Raw genomic sequence first — 22,086 nt, forward strand, 5'->3', positions numbered from 1 at the left:
TATTTTTTAGGTGCACGTCAATCTGAGCCTCTACTTTTTTACTTCTATTTTAGGGCTTCACTTGAATTTGAGTTTCATTTAGATATTAAAAGTCCTATGCGTCCCCACCAAATGTTGAGGGGCTGTTAGTGGAGAGTCAGAAGAAAAGGAAGAGTAAGACTGATTTTTTTTTTTTTTACATTTTTACAGATTTAGGGAAAAGGTGTTACATTTGGGTATATTTCAGATGACAGGGAGAAGAAATTTGATGTCTTTCTGAACTAGACATATTTCAAGTATATTTTACCTTTTTCTCAGAAGTAAACCTGTGACATTTTGACCTCAAATGACATCTTCTCCATCATCTTTCACTATTAAATAAGCTAAAGTTTACAGTAAAAAAATAATACTTGTGTATTTCCATCTTAAGTAACTGCTCTATTTTGAAATGTGTGAGGTTGTATGTATAGAAAATTCACAGGATTCAATCAGAAATATAGTTGAGGTAGGGATTATTTTGCCCAAAATGGCAAATCTTAGGTTTTGGGGTCCTTTAATTTAAATGGCATTTTGTAAATACCAGGTAGCTTTTTTATCACTTTTAAATTTAGTCTTCAACAGTCATGGCTTAATAACTGTTAGGTAGAAATTAATATTAATCTCTATATTTAAAACAACAGATATTAAGAGAACTAAGCTATGCCCTTCCAAGTAGCTAAATTTATGCTTATGAGCCATTCAACAACAACCATAGTCCATTCTATTCCCTGTCAGGAAGTTTTACATATTAAGTCTGAAACAAATATAAATGTATTTTTTCTTTGGGAATATGTGACCATATAACATTAACAACTGATTGAAGATATAACTCTAAGTATCTGAAAATCAACTGTGAGACAGACATTATGCCATTCCTTTTTAAAAAGACTTTATTTTTTTAGAGCCGTTTTAGGTTCACAAAAAAATTCAGAGAAAGACACAGAGACATCCCATATACCCCATGCCCACATATGTAATTAATTTTAGTTCCCTTTAGTAAGCTAATTATTCATTTCAGAAATAAAGTAATATACAAATGGATATTGTTTACTGTTTATATATAAATTTGCTCTGCTGATCCCTCAAGATCTGAACACTTTCATTCTTTCTCTCATGGCATTTTTGAGAGTTATTTTAAAAATAAATTTCTGATTTCCAATTAAATAAAATTCACAATTTGCAGAGCCACTATATTAAAACAATATCACAATAAGTGAAGTTTCATTATACGTTGCAATATCCAACTACTTAAATTCTAGTTTCTTCTTGACATACGAGGAAGATTTCAAATGCTGTTGGTGATTTATCTGTGGATACGCAATTTATTTTGAGGTAAGCTCAGGCTATTTTACTTGCTGCAGAATTTGTAGTCAAGAGCCACACTGACAAATCCTATTTTCACTTGTGCTCATTTCTTAGTAAATCCTTCATGTGTACTTCCTAGGTTTCTGGGACAGATCTCAATAAGGAAGTAATCAGTTCAATCCCCAAGGAGAATTTTTCCTTGGACTTGTCAAAGGACTTACCACTTTTTGAATATATAATTTTTTATCTAACATTATTTTTGCATACATAGTTTTACTCCATAATTCTTTACACTTACACTAAGCAAAACATCTGTTTTAACTAAAAAGTGGTTATAACAATGCCAAGATAAGTTATTTCTAGAGGGTATAAGTCCCACTATCGTCCCAACAAAACTTTAACAAGATTTTTCAAAGATTATTACAAATTGATGATTCTTGCATTCTCCCTATTTAAAAGATTGATTGCAAATCGATTTTTTTTTCTTCAGACCGGGGATTTGTGTAGTAAACAATGCCTAATTTTATCATCTTAAAATATGTTTTTCTCACTTTACTTTGCAAACCAGGACCCCCCTCAGCTCCTCGGAATGCCATCTCAAATGTTAATGAAACTAGTGTCTTTCTGGAATGGATTCCTCCTGCTGACACTGGTGGAAGGAAAGATGTATCATATTATATTGCATGCAAGAAGTGCAACTCCCATGCAGGTGTGTGTGACGAGTGTGGCGGTCATGTCAGGTACCTCCCCCGGCAAATCGGCCTGAAAAACACCTCTGTCATGATGGTGGATCTGCTCGCTCACACAAACTATACCTTTGAGATTGAGGCAGTGAATGGAGTGTCCGACTTGAGCCCAGGAGCCCGGCAGTATGTGTCTGTAAATGTAACCACAAATCAAGCAGGTAAGTGTGATGTCCAGCCAAATCATGTACCTTAGGCTGAGCTCTGTCAATTACCTCCATAGCTAAGTGAGGGCTGAACTGCATGAGATCTGTAAGAGAACTTCCCACAAACCAGAGGGGTAGGACTTAACGTAGACTACACCCAAAATGCTTTATTTACTTTTAAACAAATAAAAGCTAAGGCTTTCTTAGCAGACTTATCTATGGACAAGGGGGAAAAAAGGATATGTTTCAATTGAATTTTTTTAAATTAAAAAGACGTTTCTGGCTCAAATTCATTTGCAGCAAAATTTTTACTTCACATTTCATACATGCAATTACGATAGCTCAAATCTACATATTTTGTTCTTTGTTTACTTCAAGTTTTTTGCTTATTTCATTAATTTAGCAGATAATCAGGCAGGTTCTATTTGCTTGTCTGTTTGGCATCACAGATGAATTTTCTTTGCATTTTGAAATAGTCTTTTCCTATTATTTCTATTATTATTATAAAAATGTACAAAATGAATTTTTCTTTGATAATCCATTTATCAAAATTAGAATAGCTGAACTATACATGAAAACACATTTATGTTCCATATGAAGATCTTGGAATTACTAGTGAATAATTATTAAGGAGTAGAGAATACAGTTCTGCTTGAGCTACTAGTTCTCCCCTAGATTTCACTCAGATATTCAACTTTAAGTAAATCAATATAGAGGACTTCTTTTCTGGTAAAGTGAAAACGAAAGATAAATGATGATTAAATTAATAATTCAACCTATTATATGGCAAAAATCATTCAAAACCTATGGACAATTTGTGACTTGTTTTTGTCAACAACAGGGATGTGGGTGGGGTGAGACATTAAATGTAACTTCCCTCTACTCCCTGGTCACAGCTCTCAGTCCATGGGCATAAACTTGTCACCTTATTAGAATCCCAGCTGGAATTTTTTTCAGTGAGGACATCCTTGCCAGCATATTCACAATGAAATAGGATGTGTTTGACTGAATTGAATTGGACTTAGTTGATATACATTAGTATAAGTTTGTAGGTTGTAGGGGCGCCTGGGTGGCACAGTCATTAAGTGTCTGCCTTCGGCTCAGGGCGTGATCCCAGTGCTCTGGGATCGAGCCCCACGTCAGGCTCCTCTGCTAGGAGCCTGCTTCTTCCTCTCCCACTCCCCCTGCTTGTGTTCCCTCTCCTGCTGGCTCTCTCTCTCTGTCAAATAAATAAATAAAATCTTTAAAAAAAAAAAAGTTTGTAGGTTGTAGAACTGGGTTGACAAGAGAAAGTTGTTGGTAACCATGTCCTGGCCAAAATAATTTGAATTATTGAATGTGTCAGGTAAATCAAGTCATTACCTCTTGAGAATAAGAAAATGTGTGCAGTTGAGTTCCTAGTTGCTTCTGATTGATTAAACCAAGGGAAATATTGAAGAGCAGCCTGGATGATATGAAAGTAATTGAGTAATTCCCTAAGAATCATTCTAAATACTCTAGAATTCTTATCCATGTTGACTAGATGTCCAGAGCATTTTTTAAAATTCTTTGAGAGAAAACATTGCACACATATATGCCACTTCCCTAAGTGAATCCTTTATATTTTTCTCCATTTGCTCCCAACCTAAGGTAGAACTAATAAAAGTGTTAAGGAGCTGGATAGGAATAGTGAAAATTAAGTTTTCCTTTACTGTAGACTCAGCTGCTGGCAATACTGATATATGTCGATATTCTATCACAGTATCTAGTCACGCTGTTCAGTACATGTGAACTGCTTTCCCACATCAGAAAAATACTGGCTTTATAACATGTGATTTCAGGCTTCTCGTGCAACATCTTTCAACTTCACTTGGTTCTGTGTATGAGTCTTCCATTGACATATTGACAACATATTGAACAATCACTAAGAGTTGGATTCCTCAGGGAGAACAATTTCTAGCTTGCATAAACTCAACTTACTTGAAAGATATTTCTCTGATGAACTAGGTATAGGAAATGACTGTATATTTTTAAAATAATGTACTTAATATTTGATCTAGTTGTCTTTGACTTGCTAGTCTGTTCAGACTGCAAAGTGTGCTTTTTGATGTATAAATACCTTAAATACCATGAAAGAATACTTTCCATCCAGCTGTTCAAGGCACAGCAATCATATAAAATAAATATTTATATTCAGAGCAGACATTGTAGTTGCTTCTTTTTTCCAAGTTCTCAGGATACGCATACTGTAAAAGCCTTGCAAATGTATATATGTAAGAGAACTTCCCACAAACCAGAGGTGTAGGACTTAAAGTAGACTACGCCCAAAATGCTTTATTTACTTTTAAACAAATAAAAGCTAAGGCTTTCTTAGCTTTTATCTATGGACAAGGGGGAAAAAAAACAAAAAGCAAGGAGAGATTTTTCTTAGTATCTGACCTTTCCAGACAAACTAAATCTCAATTTTCATAAAAATTGTTAACTTCAAGTAGCTCTTAAGATGTCTTATATTTAGTATCACTATTGCTGCACATTTATCAAGTACCAACATTATGGAAAATGGGCTATAGTAGTTATTTTTTAATATTTGAATATTTTTAACCATTAAATTGAAGCAAATTATGTGTGCCATATGTGTTTTTTAATATAAATTTCTTTCAGCAGATTTTAACTTTAGTTTCAGTCTAAGGAGGGTTTCTGAGAAATGCATTTCTTTCGTAATGGATTTGTTTCAGATTTGTTTTTCTGATTTATTTTTTGTGACATCAACACAGTGTGTTGTTGACTAAAAAAAAGCCAACCTAAAATAGATTAATAAATGTTTTATTCAATGTCTTACTGAGGACTATAGCCCAAGAGACAGTGTTTTAAATGGCCCTGAAGAACTGCTCCAAAGCATGTCAGTTTACAGAGGATTATACACAAAAAGGGGAAAGGGTATCCATCCTTGCAAGCAGTTCTCCATCATGTAGTTGTGCAAGCCAAGGTATAATTCGTTTGGTTGTAGAAATTAAGATTTACTGATTTCCACTTAGGCATGTGAAAGACCCTTATATTGTCTTAATACATTCTGTTTCTATCATATTGTATTATTCAAAAATATTACCGGCCTGCATCTGCTTAACTGGTTTTCTGGTTCTTCTTGTTTTTGGTTTCTCCTTGATGTCACTTAAGATGGTCACAGAAGTTTAACATCAGTCACCTATTGCAGTTTTAGTGCACAATCTGAAATGTCCAGATTCAAAATTACATTTATAAAGTACAAGAAGAAAAACTACCAATTTTTTTCAAGATGAGAATCTTGCATTAAGCTAGGAACTGAAATTGATTAGGTAACCCTAGCTGATTAGTCTATCAAAGTAAATAATGATTTTGTGCTGAAGATAGTGATTAAATGATAAATTTATGAATGTTTATACAGTATTTGAAACACTTTCCCAGTCATTATATCATTATGAAGTCTAGCACCTTGCTCTTGTGAGAAGTTGTCTAAATTCAAATGGTATTTTTTACATGTAATTTAATAGTAAAGTCAAAATATGAAGTTTTGGGGCACCTGGCTGGCTCAGTTGATGGAGTCTGTGATTCTTGATCTCAGGGTTGTGAGTTTGAGACCCATGTTGGGTGTAGAGACTGCTTAAAAAACAAAACAAAACAAAAATATGAAGTTTTAAGAGAAGCTGAATACTAGAAATTAGTTGGACTTCAAGGTCCTTGTAAAATGCAGCAAATATTACTGAGGTTGACAGGAAAACATGGTAAAATTGTGAGGATTTTCATGGTCAAGAAAAATAAACACATCTGAAAGGGGAAAAACTGAGGGGAAAAAAAGTAATTTGCATGAAGATAAAGAAATACTGTCTGTGGAGAAGGGAAAAATAATAGGAAAATACCATGGAAATATGTTAATTATGTAAAGAACTCTTAACAAATAGGTTTCAAAATGGATAAAATGATGAAAATGAAAACCATGAATTTTTTTCAATTCTTCAACTTAGAAAAGGGATATTGAGTGTTCCACCAGCTTCCTAGTGAGTTTATGTCTGTTTTATGCAATACATTCTTTCAAAAAGTTGAATTATGCATGATAATCTTTCCTTCTAAAAAAAGTATTTAGATGATTTACATTACAACATTTCTGTTGTTCTTCTCTTTTATTTGTTTATCTAAAATATCTTTCTTCCAGTTAGGTGGATAGATGGATGAATGGATAGATAGATATATAGATAGAGTGAGTGATACATCAACACATAGTATGAAAATTAAAATTCGATAAAAAGTGTATATTTTTCAGTCTCATTATCCATTCACAAAAGAGTGTGTGCTTTATCATGTTTTTCTATAAACATATTTTTAAAGTTTTTATTTTAAAATAATCTTGCTCTAGGCATACTCTATCAAGTGCTAAAATTTAAAGCTTTTTAGATATATTCAAATGTATATTTTATCCTAAGAAAGAATAAGTTCATTCTAACCAAAAGCAAACAAAACCCCTAAATTACTAATATTTTAATATGCAAAGGTACAGAATTCTAATTCTGAGGTAAAATAGACCAAACTTTGTTTGGGATTAATCTTAGGCTCTTGGATTCTATCTTCAGAGGGTTCAGTTGACATGGTAAAAGTTGCAAAATGCAGCAGACATTTTGGAGGGATTGTCCCAACCTGTCCCAAGACTATCAGAAATATCACTAAGATTGCTTCTAGGCCTTTGGCTAAGATCAAGTGTAGACATATCCTAAGAAAGATGCCCCTATGTTTTGATGGTTTTTATTTCTTGGTTCTTGCAAGGGTGTCTGGGGTACATGATAATCCCATTTAATCAAATACTTTCAGTTTGATGCCATTCATGTAGTCAACTAGCATGATATATCTTAGAAGTTGAGATGGTCAGGGGTCCCTGAAGACTGAATTATATTGTAGAGCTGGGAATTTAAGAGAATGCTGAACCAAGATGGTAAAAGTACGTTGTTGCTCTAGCCAAGGTGGCAACAAATATTTTCTGGTGGTTTCTGTGTATTGAGATGTTAAAAATTTTTATTGTCACCTATTAAACCATTACTAAACCATGATGAAGATACTTGTTGATTTTTATCAGTGGAGAGAGCATATTGGCTGTGTTTGTAATCATCACCTGATTAAATGCATAGTTTGGCAAGATTAGTTTGTCTTCTGCTCAGACTAAACAAGTCATTTAAAGCTCATAACCCCCACTCTTTATTCTTCCATATTTTTTTCATGGTGGCACTAATTTCTGCATTCCCCCAGAGATAGAGTAAGATTTGTGCTTACTCTTTTGGCAGGATGGAGATACTTTAATTTGGCCATTACTATAGTTTTGTAGATTTTATCTCATGGGCCTCAGAGACAGAGGTTTCTTCCAGGTGCAAGGTAAATCTTCCACCTATATACTAATGACCTGGTGAAAGAATCCAAGGATGGGATGGAGAAGGCATCATTGTGCCAATTGTAATGTGGGTTCAGAACAAAATCTCATTCATCACCTTACCCCCATAAAGTCCACTCAGATCAGTGTTTCTTAGTGGTCTTTGGAATCCACAGGGATTAATGTTAGCTCAGACACAGTATTAAATAACCGGTGAGAGATCTGGGGATCTACCCCTCCCCCTGCAAGTTTATTTAGAAATGGTCAAAAATACTTTTTAGAGAAGCTAAAAAGCAGATGTACAGTGTTAACTTATGTTGCTATTGCACAATTCTTCTTTAAAGGCAATCACCTTTCTCTTCATTTAAGGGACTATGGGGTAAACACAGATCTACCTGGATTTATGATCATCTTACATCGTGAGAAACCCATTGTAAGTTGGAAATATCTAAGTCAAAATGCATTTAATACATCCAACCTGCCAAACATCAGAGTTTAGCTTAGCCTACCTTAAATGTGCTCAGAACATCAATATTAGCCTACAGGTGGGCAAAATCATCTAACACAAAACTCATTTTATATTAAAGTGTTAAATAAGTCATGTGATTTATCGATTACTGTACTAAAAGTGAATATCAGGGGGTTGCCCGGGTACAGAATGGTTTTAAGTGTTTGTTGTTTACCCTCATGACTTTGTGGCTGATGGAGCTGCGGCTTGCAGCCCAGCTTCGTGGAAGAGTATCATACTACAAATCACTAGCCCAGGGAGAGATCAAAATTCTAAATTCTAAGTATGGTTTCTATTGAATGTGTATCACATTTGCAACATTGTAAAGTAAAAAAAAAATGTAAGTTAGACAATCTTAAGTCAGGGACCATGTGTAAACTAACTCGGGTCTGGGAATTAGTGAGATACCATGACTTACCATCTCACTAAATTTTGATTTGTATTTCTCAGACCTTCATTTCATTAGTGGCACAAGTCAAATGGCCCATAATTTTGGTCTTTGAATGCCAGAGTACTAGAATTTTTGCCATCCAAATCTGCCGCCTGTTATGAAATTCCTGTCACCCTCCTTCCAAAGGAAAGTGCTGCTACTTGGCCTCTGCCACACCTGAACCCTAAAGAAATCAATAAATTATTTCACTGTAGCTTTGACTTCTGTGTTCTTAAGTAGAGAGAACAGAAATTACAGAGATTTTGTTTACAATTGTGGCACTACCATGAATTTATTTCTTATCATTATGATAAAGAAAACGTCTCCAGACCTTCCTGAAGATCTAGATGGGTGGTTTCATAGGTCTTGAAGTATAAATCTACTTCAACACTTCTAATCAGCAGGTCATTTAATTACTTCCTCTACATTAAAAAAAGGAATTCCCAGTTTTTGAACTTCAATTTTGGCCATCTTTCAGTCCAGATTTTGGTTAACAAAGTGAAGAAACATTTAGCACTTGTGCCAGTGACCTGAAGAAGCACATTGAATCCAAAATCTCTAATCATGCATTTATACTAGTGTGAATTAAATTGTTTCCAGCTCTCACACATGTGAGAGACTCATACAATCCATTTTTACACATATTTCTTATGCTTTGGCAAATTTAAGTTATAAAATCTTGTGAGTTTTATATCCAAGAAGCTTCTTGCCCCCAATATTGACTAGATAACTGGCTTTCAAGAAAATGTTGGTATTCTGAGATCAGATGGAGTCTTAGGTTTGGGCAGAAGGAGAATTGCTTCCATCTATCAGCTAACAATCTTAGATAAGGTGTGGGCTTGGTAATGAGGATGTGAAGAAACCACTTCCTTAGTCAAGTGTGGAACAGCTGAATCTGGTAGCAAGAGAGACTCAAGAAGTTTTAGAAGTTGAGAATATTCTGAGTTATCTGAATTCTTCCACATATCTGCATTCCAGTGCTCAGGGTTTCACTTTTTCTTCCAATCAGTGGCCTCATTTTCTCATAAGGCAATGCAATAAGTTCATTTTTACAGTTCCAGAATTCTATGAAATAAGACTTGAATTTTGATGTGCAGCTCTGTTATTCTTTTCACTTGAGTAAGAGGACTTTTGGCAGGGAGACTTTCTGATGATCTCAATATAACTTGAGCTGAAAATTTAAATTTTAAGCTTCTTATTTTATTTCTTTAAATTCTGCAGTACAGTTGGATACAGCCAATTCTTTCCATATTTCTTCTATTTATCATACTTTTATAGTACTAAAACAGGTGGAATTTGGTCACCCAAAATATTACTTTCCAGAAGCCCCTTTTTGAGGGGATCTCAGGTGATGAATCATGCCATTATGTGCAAGGGTTGTTAGATTACCACCCCTTATTACTAAATAGGTCCTTGCTACACTGAAATACAACTAAGTCAAGTCTCAGGGTCTATATTCCCATTCCCTTAAAGACTGCTGCTTGAAACATTTTTCTTTGGGAACAATTTTTGTTTTTGATGTCTGTTTTCTTAGTTGCAAACAAAATCTACTCTGACTGGTTTAAACAGAAAAGGTCTTTAATACAGGATATTAAATGGCTCATGCAATCATCAAGAAGAATAGATTCAAAGATTGGAGGCTATGTTTCTAGAAGAAATGTTTGATACTCTGCAACTGAACTGGCCTGATGAAGGGAAACATTGCCACTGCAGCCATCTAGTAGTAAGTGGCAGAGACTTGACTTTATTGCAATTGATAGTGGCACTAGTAGCATTGCTCTTTCAGAGTCTCAAACTTGTACTGAAATATCTTCAGTATTGTCACCAGAAAATATTCATATTTTGCTACCATTGTCACCGGCAGAAAGCAAAAAAATGAAAACTTCATGAAGAACCTGGTTTCTTAAGTTGCCTATTTGAATCAATACCTTGCCTGGGCAAGTCTGGTGGATATCAAGCTATATACCTTTATCCTAGCAGAAAAAGAGCCTGGATTTTTTTGAGTTCTGATTTCTATGTGGGAGAGATAAAGTTCATTACCTTGGTTTTATAAATACATAAAGTGACATTCAATGAATTTATTCAAATTTGAATTAAAATTTATACATAGCAATTGCTACAGAAGTTATCTCTAAGATTTTGGGAAAATCTGATTTCTCAAATAATTAAGATTTGTCCTTACACAATCTCTCTCTCTCTTTCTTTTTCCCTTCTTTCCTTTCTTTCTTTCTTTCTTTCTTTCTTTCTTTCTTTCTTTCTTTCTTTCTTTCTTCATTCTTTCCTTCCTCCCTTCCTTTGTTCCATCTTTCCTTCATTATATATATTTGTACTTCAGGTGTTGAGGTTTGAATTAATAAGATGCTTCACCTCTTGGCACATTACCATCTTTGAACTGTGCAAAGCTTTTACCTGGTTTTTGTAGTTTCTTAGGTACCACTTTTGTCTCAAATCCATTTGTCATTTCCTACACAAAAGAGAGATTCTTTATATGGTGTGGGTTTTGTTGTTGTTTATAAGTATTCCTATCAAATGTTTATCTAATATTGCATATACATGTCTTTAATTTACTTTTATGGTTATATTAAATATCTCATTCTGTCTACTAATTTTTCACCATAATCTAAATATTTTGTGGATCTACCCATGTTGCTTTTGGCCATTAGATGTGCTGCTTATAACTGCCATACATTCACTATACTTTCCATATCAGCTCACCCAATAACAGAGATCCAGATTCTCTGTTTACCCAATTTGTGAGCATTCTTTTTTCATTTTAAAGTCCTAATAGAGTGAATTTCATTAGGTGGACACAAATTTTCTTTTAAAGAAAAGGAAACAGAAAAGGAAAATAACAAAACAACAGAAAAACAACAAAACTAGTAGACCACTTTTTCACTTCTTTTACCATTTTTTTACATAATATACCTAATATAGGTTCATGGTCTTCAAAATGAAATGTACAGAGTAGAAACTGTATGTGTATGTGTGTGTGTGTGTGTGTGTGTGTGTGTGTGTGTGTGTGTGACTCTATAGCACAGAATAGTAGATTAATATTTTGGTTAAGTTTCTAGATTGTGGAGCCAGAGTTTCTGGTTTCCATAATGTCTTTGCCATTTACTAGTTCTGTGACATGGGTAAGTTACTTAGACCTCTCAGATACTAAATAATAGCGTCTATGACATAAGATGGTTGTGAGGATTAAGTAAGTAAATACCTATAAAACAATTAGTGTAATGCCTAGCATGTAATAAGGCATTAATAAATGTTATATAATAGCATTTAAGAAACTTTTCACTAATATTCTAAATAGTGTCAGCCCGTGGGAGAAACTATGGGATAAATAGGTTTTCGACTTTATGAGTATTATATAGACAAACTCAACGGTGAGGTAAGATACAGGAAAAAAACATTCAAAAGAAAAAAACAAATATATATAACCACTAACTATACAGTTAACAAATGTAACTGCTTCAAACTTGAAGGAGTAAAGCAAAAATACTATTTTCCAAAGGTGACTCTATCTTCAATGATTTCTTAAAACACTGAGTTTTATATTAGCATTGAAGTTTTTCTAATTTTGATAAAAATATCCAGAGCAATAACATAAAGAAACAAGAGAATAAAAACATCAAAGTCAGAGCAAAGATGGGGAAAATACCTGGTAAACAAAAAAATAATAATAAAAATAAGTAAATAAATAAATAAATAAAATAAAAATCAGAATGAAAACTTGTTAGAAAATAAATAAAAGAAGACAACAAAAAACTCCAAACAAAAAAGAAAATAGGTAATACTTTTTATTTGAATCAAGATATATTTGGAAAAAAATATTTATTTTGTTAACTATGTAATTTTTGTGTGTGGACTGAGTACAACTTTGGTCAATTATTAAAGTGTCAAAGGAAAAATACCTAAGAGATCAATGTTTCGTTTAATTACATATCATGGATGTCTTTACATAGGCCTCACGCTGATGCTTCTGTGATCAATTACTGGTTTTATGGCTACCAATGAAAAGCTCCTAATTTTGCCCGTGGAAGCTTCCTATTTACGTTGAAACTTAGCTTAAGTGAGGTTCAAATTCTGTGCTCGTTTCTATGCCTATTTACTGTTTTGAAAACATAACTCAAAGATGAGACTCTGATTAGTTTTTCCATAATTCATCTCTGGTTTATTTAATAAGGATTAAGTGGATGGGCTGTAATATTTTCAGAATCCATCAAAGTTCTTATTTGGTTCAGCGGCTTTACAAATTTGCTAAAGATTCACCTCATTTCTACAAAGGCACTCCAGAATCTTCTGTTGCTTCTCTTTCTCCCTCCTAGCTCCTGTGGTGACATGGCAGAGGCTGTGATGGCTAATGTTTCAGCACTCACTGTGCGCACATGGCCATGTGAAGAACTTTATTTGCATTTTCATCTTTGATCCTAACAATATCTTCATGACATAATATTATTATTATTCCCATTTTTAGGATGAAGAAACTGACGTTTAAAGAAGTGAAATGATTTACCCATGGTCACAAATCTAGTAAGTGAGGGAATAGGAATCTAAACCAAGAAATTCTTACCCTCCAGCCACGTTACTCTGACTCCCTAGGAAATAGTGCACATGCTATTCCTCCACCTGAAGCCCTGTTTCTTATCCTTATCTAAGATAGCACAGGCTTCAGATCTGCTTAAATTGCTGCTTCCCTGAGAAAAGTTTTCTCTGCTCTTCACTTTAGACATGCCTCTCTAGCACAACCTGGAGCACAACACACTGTAACTATTTCTTCTCTTGTCTGTTTTCCTGGACTCTTTCCTTAGGGGTCACAAGAGTGCCTAACATCTGTGTTTGTTGAAACAATTTATAAATGAATTAGTTTGATGATTTCTGCATTATTCAAATTAGTCTTGTAATTCCTGTTACTGGGAGTGATGTTGATGTGTAATATGTTTTAAAGACTTTTGGAATTCTTCAAATAATTTTATAATTTTTGTTTGTGTTGAGTGTCTTTTCTTCATTTATTTACTTTTAAGGATACAGACGCAGAATCCTAATTGGAATTCATGGGTTTAGGTTCTCCAGGACTCTGAAATAAGATATTATTTAAGGTCCACCACTTAGCTGGCCTGCCTGCTTTCTTAATCTTTCTTCTTTAAACACTCTAACCTTGATCAAAGGATTCATTGAGTGGGACTGAACCCATTCTAGAGAAGAATTTTATATAATGATGGCTGTGCTATTTAAGGGTAATACATCGCATTTTCACTCTTAGTGTGTTTAAGGATTATTTACTCTTAGACTCTGCACCCTAAATTTGTGACTCAGTATATCCATGGGAGGGGCCGAGAGTCTACATATTCTCTCTCTCTCTCTCTCACACACACACACAGACACACACACACACACACAGTGCTAATGATTCTGCTGCAAGGTGTGTTTGGCCATAATTTTAAGAAAAATTATATTTGCAAGAAGTTCTTATATTTGTTTCCTATCCTTCCTCTTTAGGCAAATAGTAACAACCCCTTAATTAGGTTTGTTTGATGTTGCTTTTCCCTAAAACTCTCTACAAAATACCTGCTGACAGTCTGTTTTTAAACAGACAATGATTTTGTTAATACCATTCTTTTTCTCTAATCTGGAAACTCTGTGCTGCCCATTGCTTACCTGCGAACTGATTTTAAACTCTGCTCTTTTGTGCCAATTCCAGTTGCAAACTGATTGCCTGTTCAACAGAAACATGGTCAATGATCCATTTCCTCTGTGAACCATCAAACATTCTTGTGGCTCAGCTCAGAATCAGAGCAGCTCAGCATTTGAACTATTCAATCATTTGTCTCATTGGCATGTATGCTATGAACTTATTTGCGTAAAGATGCATATTATAAATTGATATGCATAGAATATCAATTTCTTTAAAACCTTACTCTGAAATGCCATTGCCCTTTATTACTAGTCCTTGAAAGCAGAGTTCCAAAAGCCTTCCCAATGGCCCAGTACCATGTAAATCTTCTTAGTGTTCTCTTTAGATGTAGTATAATAGTGAAACCCACAGATGCAAAATAATGTTTAAGTTAAGAATATGCATGAGTCCTCTATTAAATTCTAAACAAAGTTTACTTAGAATACTGAAACATTTTTTGCACAACCTTATTGGAATGACTTGTTCATGTTACTTTCCCGAAATTGACTGCCATGCATTTAACCACCAAGTACGTATTTAGTACCTCCTGCACTCATTATTCTCTGTTGAGAATTCTGAAAGATACAAAAGTAGTTGAAGACATGTTTCATCCATAGAGGATTTTATTTGCCCACTGAAGAATTAAAGAATAAGAATTAGGTCTAATAAAGTAAAACAATTAGAAAGGAATTAATGACAATTTGGGTATTAAGTTCAAAAGCCAGAGCATCAGATTCATCTTTGAATGACAATATGGATTGACTTGTTGACTTCGCATTATCTTTTTTTTTTTTCCATTTTACCTCCTTTGTCACATGTACAGCTGTAAAGGCATTCATTCAAATCCACTTAGCCATGATATACAGGTGCATTTACTAAAAATAGATGATAAACCATTTTGTAACTGCCTTTATGTCTATTTAAGTGGTCATGCCTTGTTTGATAAGCATCAATATAGCATAATCAATCTTTACTGATAATGGCCTATTGTTGAGAGATATACTAACACAAAATGAAGTGAGAAAATAAATATATTAAGATTATTCGACCATGGGGAGCATTTTCATTTACATGGTTATATCTAATTTTATTAATAATTGACAGTACATTTGATAACATTATTGGATTACAGTCAGAGCAAATTGCCTATTTTGTAGCTTGACACAATGATTCGATATCTTCTTTATCAAAATAAGCATCTAACTTGACAAATTTTTTTGAGAATGTGGATGTTTTTCATTAAACAAAATATACTTTGAGTGCCTGGTTTTTGCTCTTACTTTTCTTATGCAATTTCCTCCATTAGTAAGAAAAGAGAAGCAAGTTTATTTAATTTTTAAACCTGGAAGGCTTGAGGATATGACCTGCATTGCAAACTGATGCTTAAATTATGAATCAAGCAATGATTTCCTTTAGAATTGTGGTTTGAACCAAATATAAATAAATATTATTGCAACTGTGCAGTTTCTCTCCTTCAGTTATATCTGCCTATTTAAAGTACATGTCAGAATGACTAAAAAAAAAGACAAAAAATAGTAAGTGTTGGTGGGGATGTGGAGGAAAAGGAACTTTCGTGCACTCTTCATAGGAATGGAAATTGGTAGAGCCACTGTAGAACAGTATGGAAGGTCCTCAAAAAATTAAACATAGAAATACCATATGACCCAATAATTCCACCACTGGATATTTACCCAAAGAAAATGAAAGCACTAATTCAAAGAGATGTATGTATCCTCTGTATATAGTCAAAATATGGAAGCAACCTAAGTGTCCATCAATAGATGATGGATAAGTGTACCTGGGTGGCTCAGTCAGTTAAGTGTCAGACCCATGACTGCCTCAGGTCGTGATCTCAGGGTCATAAGATTGAACCCTGTGTTCAATCTTAAGATCCTGCTTAAGATTCTCTCCCTCTCCTTCTCCTTCTGCCCTTCCCACTTTACTTATGTTCTCTATCTCTCTAAAAAAAAAAAAAAAGAAGAAGAAGATGAATGGATAAAAAAGGGGTGTGTGAGTGTCTGTGTGTGTGTTATAATATTACACAGCCATAAAAAATGAGATTTTGACATTTGAGAGGGCATGGATGGACATAGAGAGTATCATGCTAAGTGAAAAGTCCAATACTTTATGATTTAACTCATATGTGGAATCTAAAAACAAAATAAATTAATATGCAAACAAAAAGTAGAATCATGTTTGTAAATACACAGAACAAACTGATGGTTGACAGAGGGAAGGGTTGGAAAAATGAGCAAAACGGGTGAAGAAGAGTGAGAGATACAGGATTCCAGTAATAGAATGAATAAGTCATGGGAATTAAAAGGTATAGTATAGGGAATAGAGTTAATAATATTATAATAACATGGTATGGTGACAGATGGTAGCTATACTTGTAGTGAGCATAACATACAGAGATTTGAATCACAGTGTTATACACCTGGAACTAATGTAACACTGTGTGCCAACTATACTAAAAAGTTTGAAAAAATAATAAAGTACACAAATTTAGAGGGTCTCTATTTTTTAAAGTTTTTATTTTTCCCTAATAAAATAGTAAATGATATTTGAAGGTAAAAACTCTCATTCTATCAATTATTAATCTTTCAGGTTATCAATCGTCGTCATCAACAGTCTACTCATAATAACAAGGCTTCCCTTGTTATTAGTTATACTTAACTAACCCTATATGCTATAGATATAAAAGGAAATACTTCTATTTTAGGAGGAAAAAAACTGCCTCTAAAGAGTAAACTGGTAGTGTTTCAATGTTATTATTGGTAGTAATAGGAGTTGTGATGGTAGCTTAGTGATTTATTTATTTTCGTTTTGGTCCACTTTAAACAATTAAAAATTATGTGTGAGAATAAAGGGATTCAAAGACTGAATGAATAATTTAATTTCCCAATGTGATGCTGATGTTGCTACTTTCAAAAAGAAACTGGTCACTCAGTTGTTCATGGGGTTTATGTCTATTTTTCTGGGGCTAGGACTGGAAACATTAGTGGCTTGCCCCTTAAAACTATGAATCACACCTTATGTACTTGGTAGGGGACCTTAATGGCATGTAGTCTGACTTTTACTTTTTAAAGTGCTGTTATTATTCCTAGCCCTACCATTTATCTCTTTTAAAGAAAAATATCCAACACTGTATGGTCCTGTACTGCCTTTAATCAAGAGAGATAAAATTCACAAACTTGGTTATTATAAGGCAGAAAAGAAAATAAATGTGTTTAGAAAATTTCTCACGGTCTTTTCCAGGTAATTACACATGAGACGAGGTTCTTGGGTCAAAACTCTTATAAACGTTTATAAGGACTAACCATGACTGTTTCGTAAAACAGCTATTGTTTATTTTGTTAGAAAATGACTCAATGGTACAACTAGAGTCTGGTTTAACAATTTACCCTCCCTTGATTTTCTTATTTGTTTTTGTTTTAGTAATGTGAATAGTTGTTGTTTTTTTTCTATATTGAATCAGAATTCATCATAAAATTCTTGATTAAATACTCTTTACACTTATTTTAAAGATGCTGACAATAATATTGATGATGACAGTAAAAACACATCTCTTTATGCCGAGTTTTTCCAATTTTATAGAGACATGTTAACTAAATTTCTTAACAAAGTATCTCAAATGTCTTTGGTGAAATTGGAAATTGCAAAACAATTTATCTTTTAATCCTGAAACTGTCCCTCTTTCCCAAATAGATATGAAATAGCCCTTACCTCCCTCACCTGCTTTCAACACTTACCTTTTGTTCTGAGAAACTAAAGGGATCTCACATTTCATCTAATACAACCATGGCTTTGTTTTTTTTTTTTTTCATTCTCCTATATAAGAGCCATTTTTTCTTACATAATATTTCCTAAAATACAAATAACAAAAGGGATCATCCATTATTTATCCCTCACACCAATTCATCGAAGTATTTAAATTGTGTCTGTTTTACACACAATTAATAGACTAGAAATTTAAATTCATAGTTGTCTGACTCTACAGCAGCCAGGAAGCTGCAAGTAATATAAATTCAACTAGAACGTGTTTAAACAATACAGGAGATGTATTTTAGCATTGAAAGGTACTAGTTTCAGGAATAGTTTGGTCATGGATCTGGCTCTTTCTCTGAGATTTGTACTGCTTACCTCTCTTCTGGGTCTGCCTTGACTCAGGATCAAATTCTCCCATGGTAGCAAAATGGCTGTAGCAATTCCAGACCTCATATACAAATAGCACATCATATCAGAAGGAAAGAAATTTTTTCTTCTTCCATCTATCACCTAAAGTCTGAGAATTCATTCCAGTTTTAAAGAGTGAATTGAACCCATCACTGTGACAAGGGGTTGGGAATAAACCAACTGGCTCATTCCCCATGGACCTCCCAAGGACAACCCAGATGTAGAGTCAATCCCCTCAAAACTGAAACCGTGCACAGTGAGTAGATGCAATGCATTTGGGGATTAGAACTCAGTTTGTTGTCTTGCCTGCATGCAATGTTCTTTATTCTCATCCATAAATGTTTTATGAAAGGTTGTCTATTAATATTTAAAGTGTCTTCATGAAGCACCCAGCTCCTGGAACACCCAGTCTTTCTTTTTTGAAAAATAAATTTCTTTTTTGGCTTTTTTTTTCAGTTCATTTTATAATTTATTTTATTATACCCATGAATTTGTATACTTTTAGTCATTGAAGTTCTGCCCTGGAGCCTTTTCTTTTCTAACTTAAAAAAAAAAAAAAGATTAGGATATTTCACTTCACAACGTGCTTGGCTATGTGTGTGTAGCAAACTCCCCCAATCTCAGTGATTTAAGAATAATCACTATTTTTTATTTTATTATTTACATTATGATGATTTGGCTGTTCAAAAATTACTCAGTGCTCATCACAAGTGTATTCTTAATCTTCTTTCTCTATTTTACCCATAATAAATAACTACTTTTGCTCATCAATCTTCATATCTGCTACGTGTTTCATCTTTGAGTGCTTACTCGTCCCTACACAGCTGTAGGTTGGATTGGTGACTCTATTGGTTTCCTATGGCTATTGTAGCAAATTAACATAAAATTAGTGGCTTAAACAACACAAGTTTATTAGCATAAGGTTCTGTAAGTCAGAGTCCAACAGGGTCTCATTGGGCTAAAATCAAAATATCTACAGAGCCATGTTCTCTTTCGGGGGCCCTTGGAAAGAATTGATGTTCTTGTCTTTCTCACTTCTAGAGGATGCCTGCATTTCTCAGCTTGTGGGCCACTCTGCGACCTCAAATCCAGCAATGGTGGCTCAATCCCTTTTTGCATTCCTTTCCCTGACTTCCCCTCTATCTCCCTCTTCACTCTTAGCACCCTTGTGATTACATTGAACCCACAGGATAACCCAGGATAAAAACCTTATCTACTGATTAACAATTTAAACTCTGTCTGCAATTTTAATTTCCCTTTGCTATATAATGTGGCGTATTCAGAGGTTCTGAGTTTCTGACATGGACATCTTTTGAGGACCATAATTCTGTCTACCACAGTGACTCTTGTTGGTTTTGGCTAAGCTCTCCTCTACATCTGAAGATAATCAGACTGGCTTATTTAGAAGACCTTGGCTGGGATAACTGGGCTCTTCTCTACATGGTATTTCAACCGATAGCTTGTCTCTTTGTTGAAGTCAGTTTTCCTAGAAAAAATAGGACATGAAGATAAGTCAAAGGCCAAATAGGACAAGTCAAAAGGCTAGTCCAGTCAAAAAGGTTATGCAATCACATTAATGACTCTGGCTTATTTTCTAAGCATGCAACCTCTCTAGTGCTTTCTGACATTCTTATCTGTTGTTCTGACTGGCTGGCATTAAACCATTCTTCCCTTGTTTATCCCACAGAGTGGAAGACAAATTAATCTCTTTATGCTTAGGTTTGGTATAGGTGTGGTCCCCTGGGAAACAAGTGGGAGAGTCAAATTTCACTCTGCTTTAGTGCCAGCTCTTTTTTATATTTTTAAATAAACTACTTTGTCCCATTGGTGGTCATGGGGCTGTCATTTCTGTATGTCTTATTTGTGCTTTCCGCTCCCAGATGTAAGAAAGATGTGGGAAATTCATGTGAGCAACTATAAGCTCAGATACACTGGGATGGCTTGCCTAGGAGGAAAGGGAAGTGCCACAGAAAGAATGCCTCCATCCTAAGTATCTGACTCTAATAACAGGACTGTTGCCAATAAAAATTTAAGGGAGTGAAGCGACCTGTACAAGAAGTCTATGTTTACAATCACTTATTTTCAGGAAATGTTTGAGAGTTGCATAATCTTGGAGTTCTTTTGATATTTTTCCTCCCTCATGTCCACATCCAACCATCACTAAATCCTACGCATTCTATACTTAAATGAATGTATAATTCAGTTTTTTTCCCACCCATTCCATTGCTAACACCGTGATCCAAACCACCATTGTTTTGTAACTAAATTATGGCAATGGTCTCCTAATCAATCCATTTCTTTTCCCTTTTAGACCTCTATGGTTTATTTTCCACATAGTAGCCACAGGAATCTCTAAAACGTGTCAAATGATATTACTTCCTTGCTCGAAACCCTCTGAGGACTTCCTGTCTTGCTCAGAGTAAAAGACATAGATCTATAGTATCTGAAGTTTTATTGCTTCTTTGGATGACCTCATCTCCTAATACTTTTTTACTCACTCCCTTTGCAGGTACACTTGTCTCCTTGTTAATCACTGAGCTTTCCAGGCATGTACCAGCCTCAGGACTTTAATGGTTGATGTTATTTCTGCCTAAAACCATCTTCCCCCAAATAGCCATACTTCTCCCTACTTCAGCATCACAAACACATTTTTTTCTCAAATACCTTTTCAGAATTGTTTGTGACCATCCTATTTAAAAATGTATGCATATGCTTGTAAGCACACATGTGCACACATAGACACACACACAACCTCCCTCACACTGGCCTTTTTTTTCCCCACATGTATCTGGTTGGGTTTTTTCATATATCACTTTCTAACCCTATATTATTTCTAACACTATATTATTTATTTAATTTGTACGTCTTTTTTGTCTCATCCAAAGAGTGTAAGTTCCTTTGTGCAGGAAGTTTACTATAATTTCTTGCCAAGAAAGGTACATGCACATAGAAAGAACTTGATAATTATACGTTGGAAGAATGAGTGAATGAAAGACTAAAACTCTTGAAAGGCAGCTTTTTATAAATAGATATTTGTCTTAGAAAATTTGAAGATATGTTGTTTTATCAAGCAAAATCATTACCTGTTCTTAATGCTCTAATTATTTGCTTATCTTGCTTTAAAAAATGTCATTAAATAATTGGACAGCATGAGACTCCACATGAGAGACGTCCCCAAGCCTCCTATTACCTCCACTTTTTGATTGATTAGCTCCTACTCAATCTTTATTTCCCATCTAAGGTGACTTCATTCAGGAAGCTGTCTTTGAATCATCAAATCTGAGATGAAGCCTTACTTTAATGTTTTGGCACTTTATTCACTTGCATCAAGTGTGTTGTAATTTGCTTTCTTATCTATCTCTCCCATTATGCTCTAAGTTCCTTGAGGACAGAGATTATGCATGCTTTATTCAGAACTAATCCCTCACTGTCTAGAATGATTCTAATAGATCATAGGTGTTCATAAGTAGTTTAAATGAATAAATAAATGAATGTAATTCATTGAAATGTCATCAATTTTCAAAATCAGCAACTATGTTTTTAAATGTCATTTTATTAATGGAAAACCAGTCTCTAAATTCTTCCTGACTCTTCAGGTACCCAAAAGCAACTTTGGTTTTCAGGTGGAATTATACTAATTTTGCCAACATATGGTCATAATTTCTTCATTTTAAATAATCTTGCCTGATTTCCTCTTAAAATACTAAAAATTCTGTTGTACTTC

General features: G+C 34.2%; 1 protein-coding gene across 6 annotated transcripts in view; it reads left to right on the forward strand.

Moving 5' to 3' along the window:
• Positions 1 to 22,086, forward strand: part of EPHA5 (EPH receptor A5) — a 349,095-nt gene that overhangs the window by 183,597 nt on the left and 143,412 nt on the right. For 5 of the 6 annotated variants that reach the window (XM_011223454.3, XM_034671740.1, XM_019798404.2 and 2 more), the window contains one exon: positions 1,892 to 2,227. The exons of the other annotated variant lie outside the window; for it this stretch is intronic. In XM_011223454.3, the coding sequence (XP_011221756.2) occupies positions 1,892 to 2,227 (336 nt within the window). The remainder of the gene's footprint in view (positions 1 to 1,891; positions 2,228 to 22,086) is intronic. 6 annotated transcript variants of the gene reach the window in all.

The sequence above is a fragment of the Ailuropoda melanoleuca genome, chromosome 11 (assembly GCF_002007445.2).
Source record: "Ailuropoda melanoleuca isolate Jingjing chromosome 11, ASM200744v2, whole genome shotgun sequence".
Taxonomy (NCBI): Eukaryota; Metazoa; Chordata; class Mammalia; order Carnivora; family Ursidae; genus Ailuropoda; species Ailuropoda melanoleuca.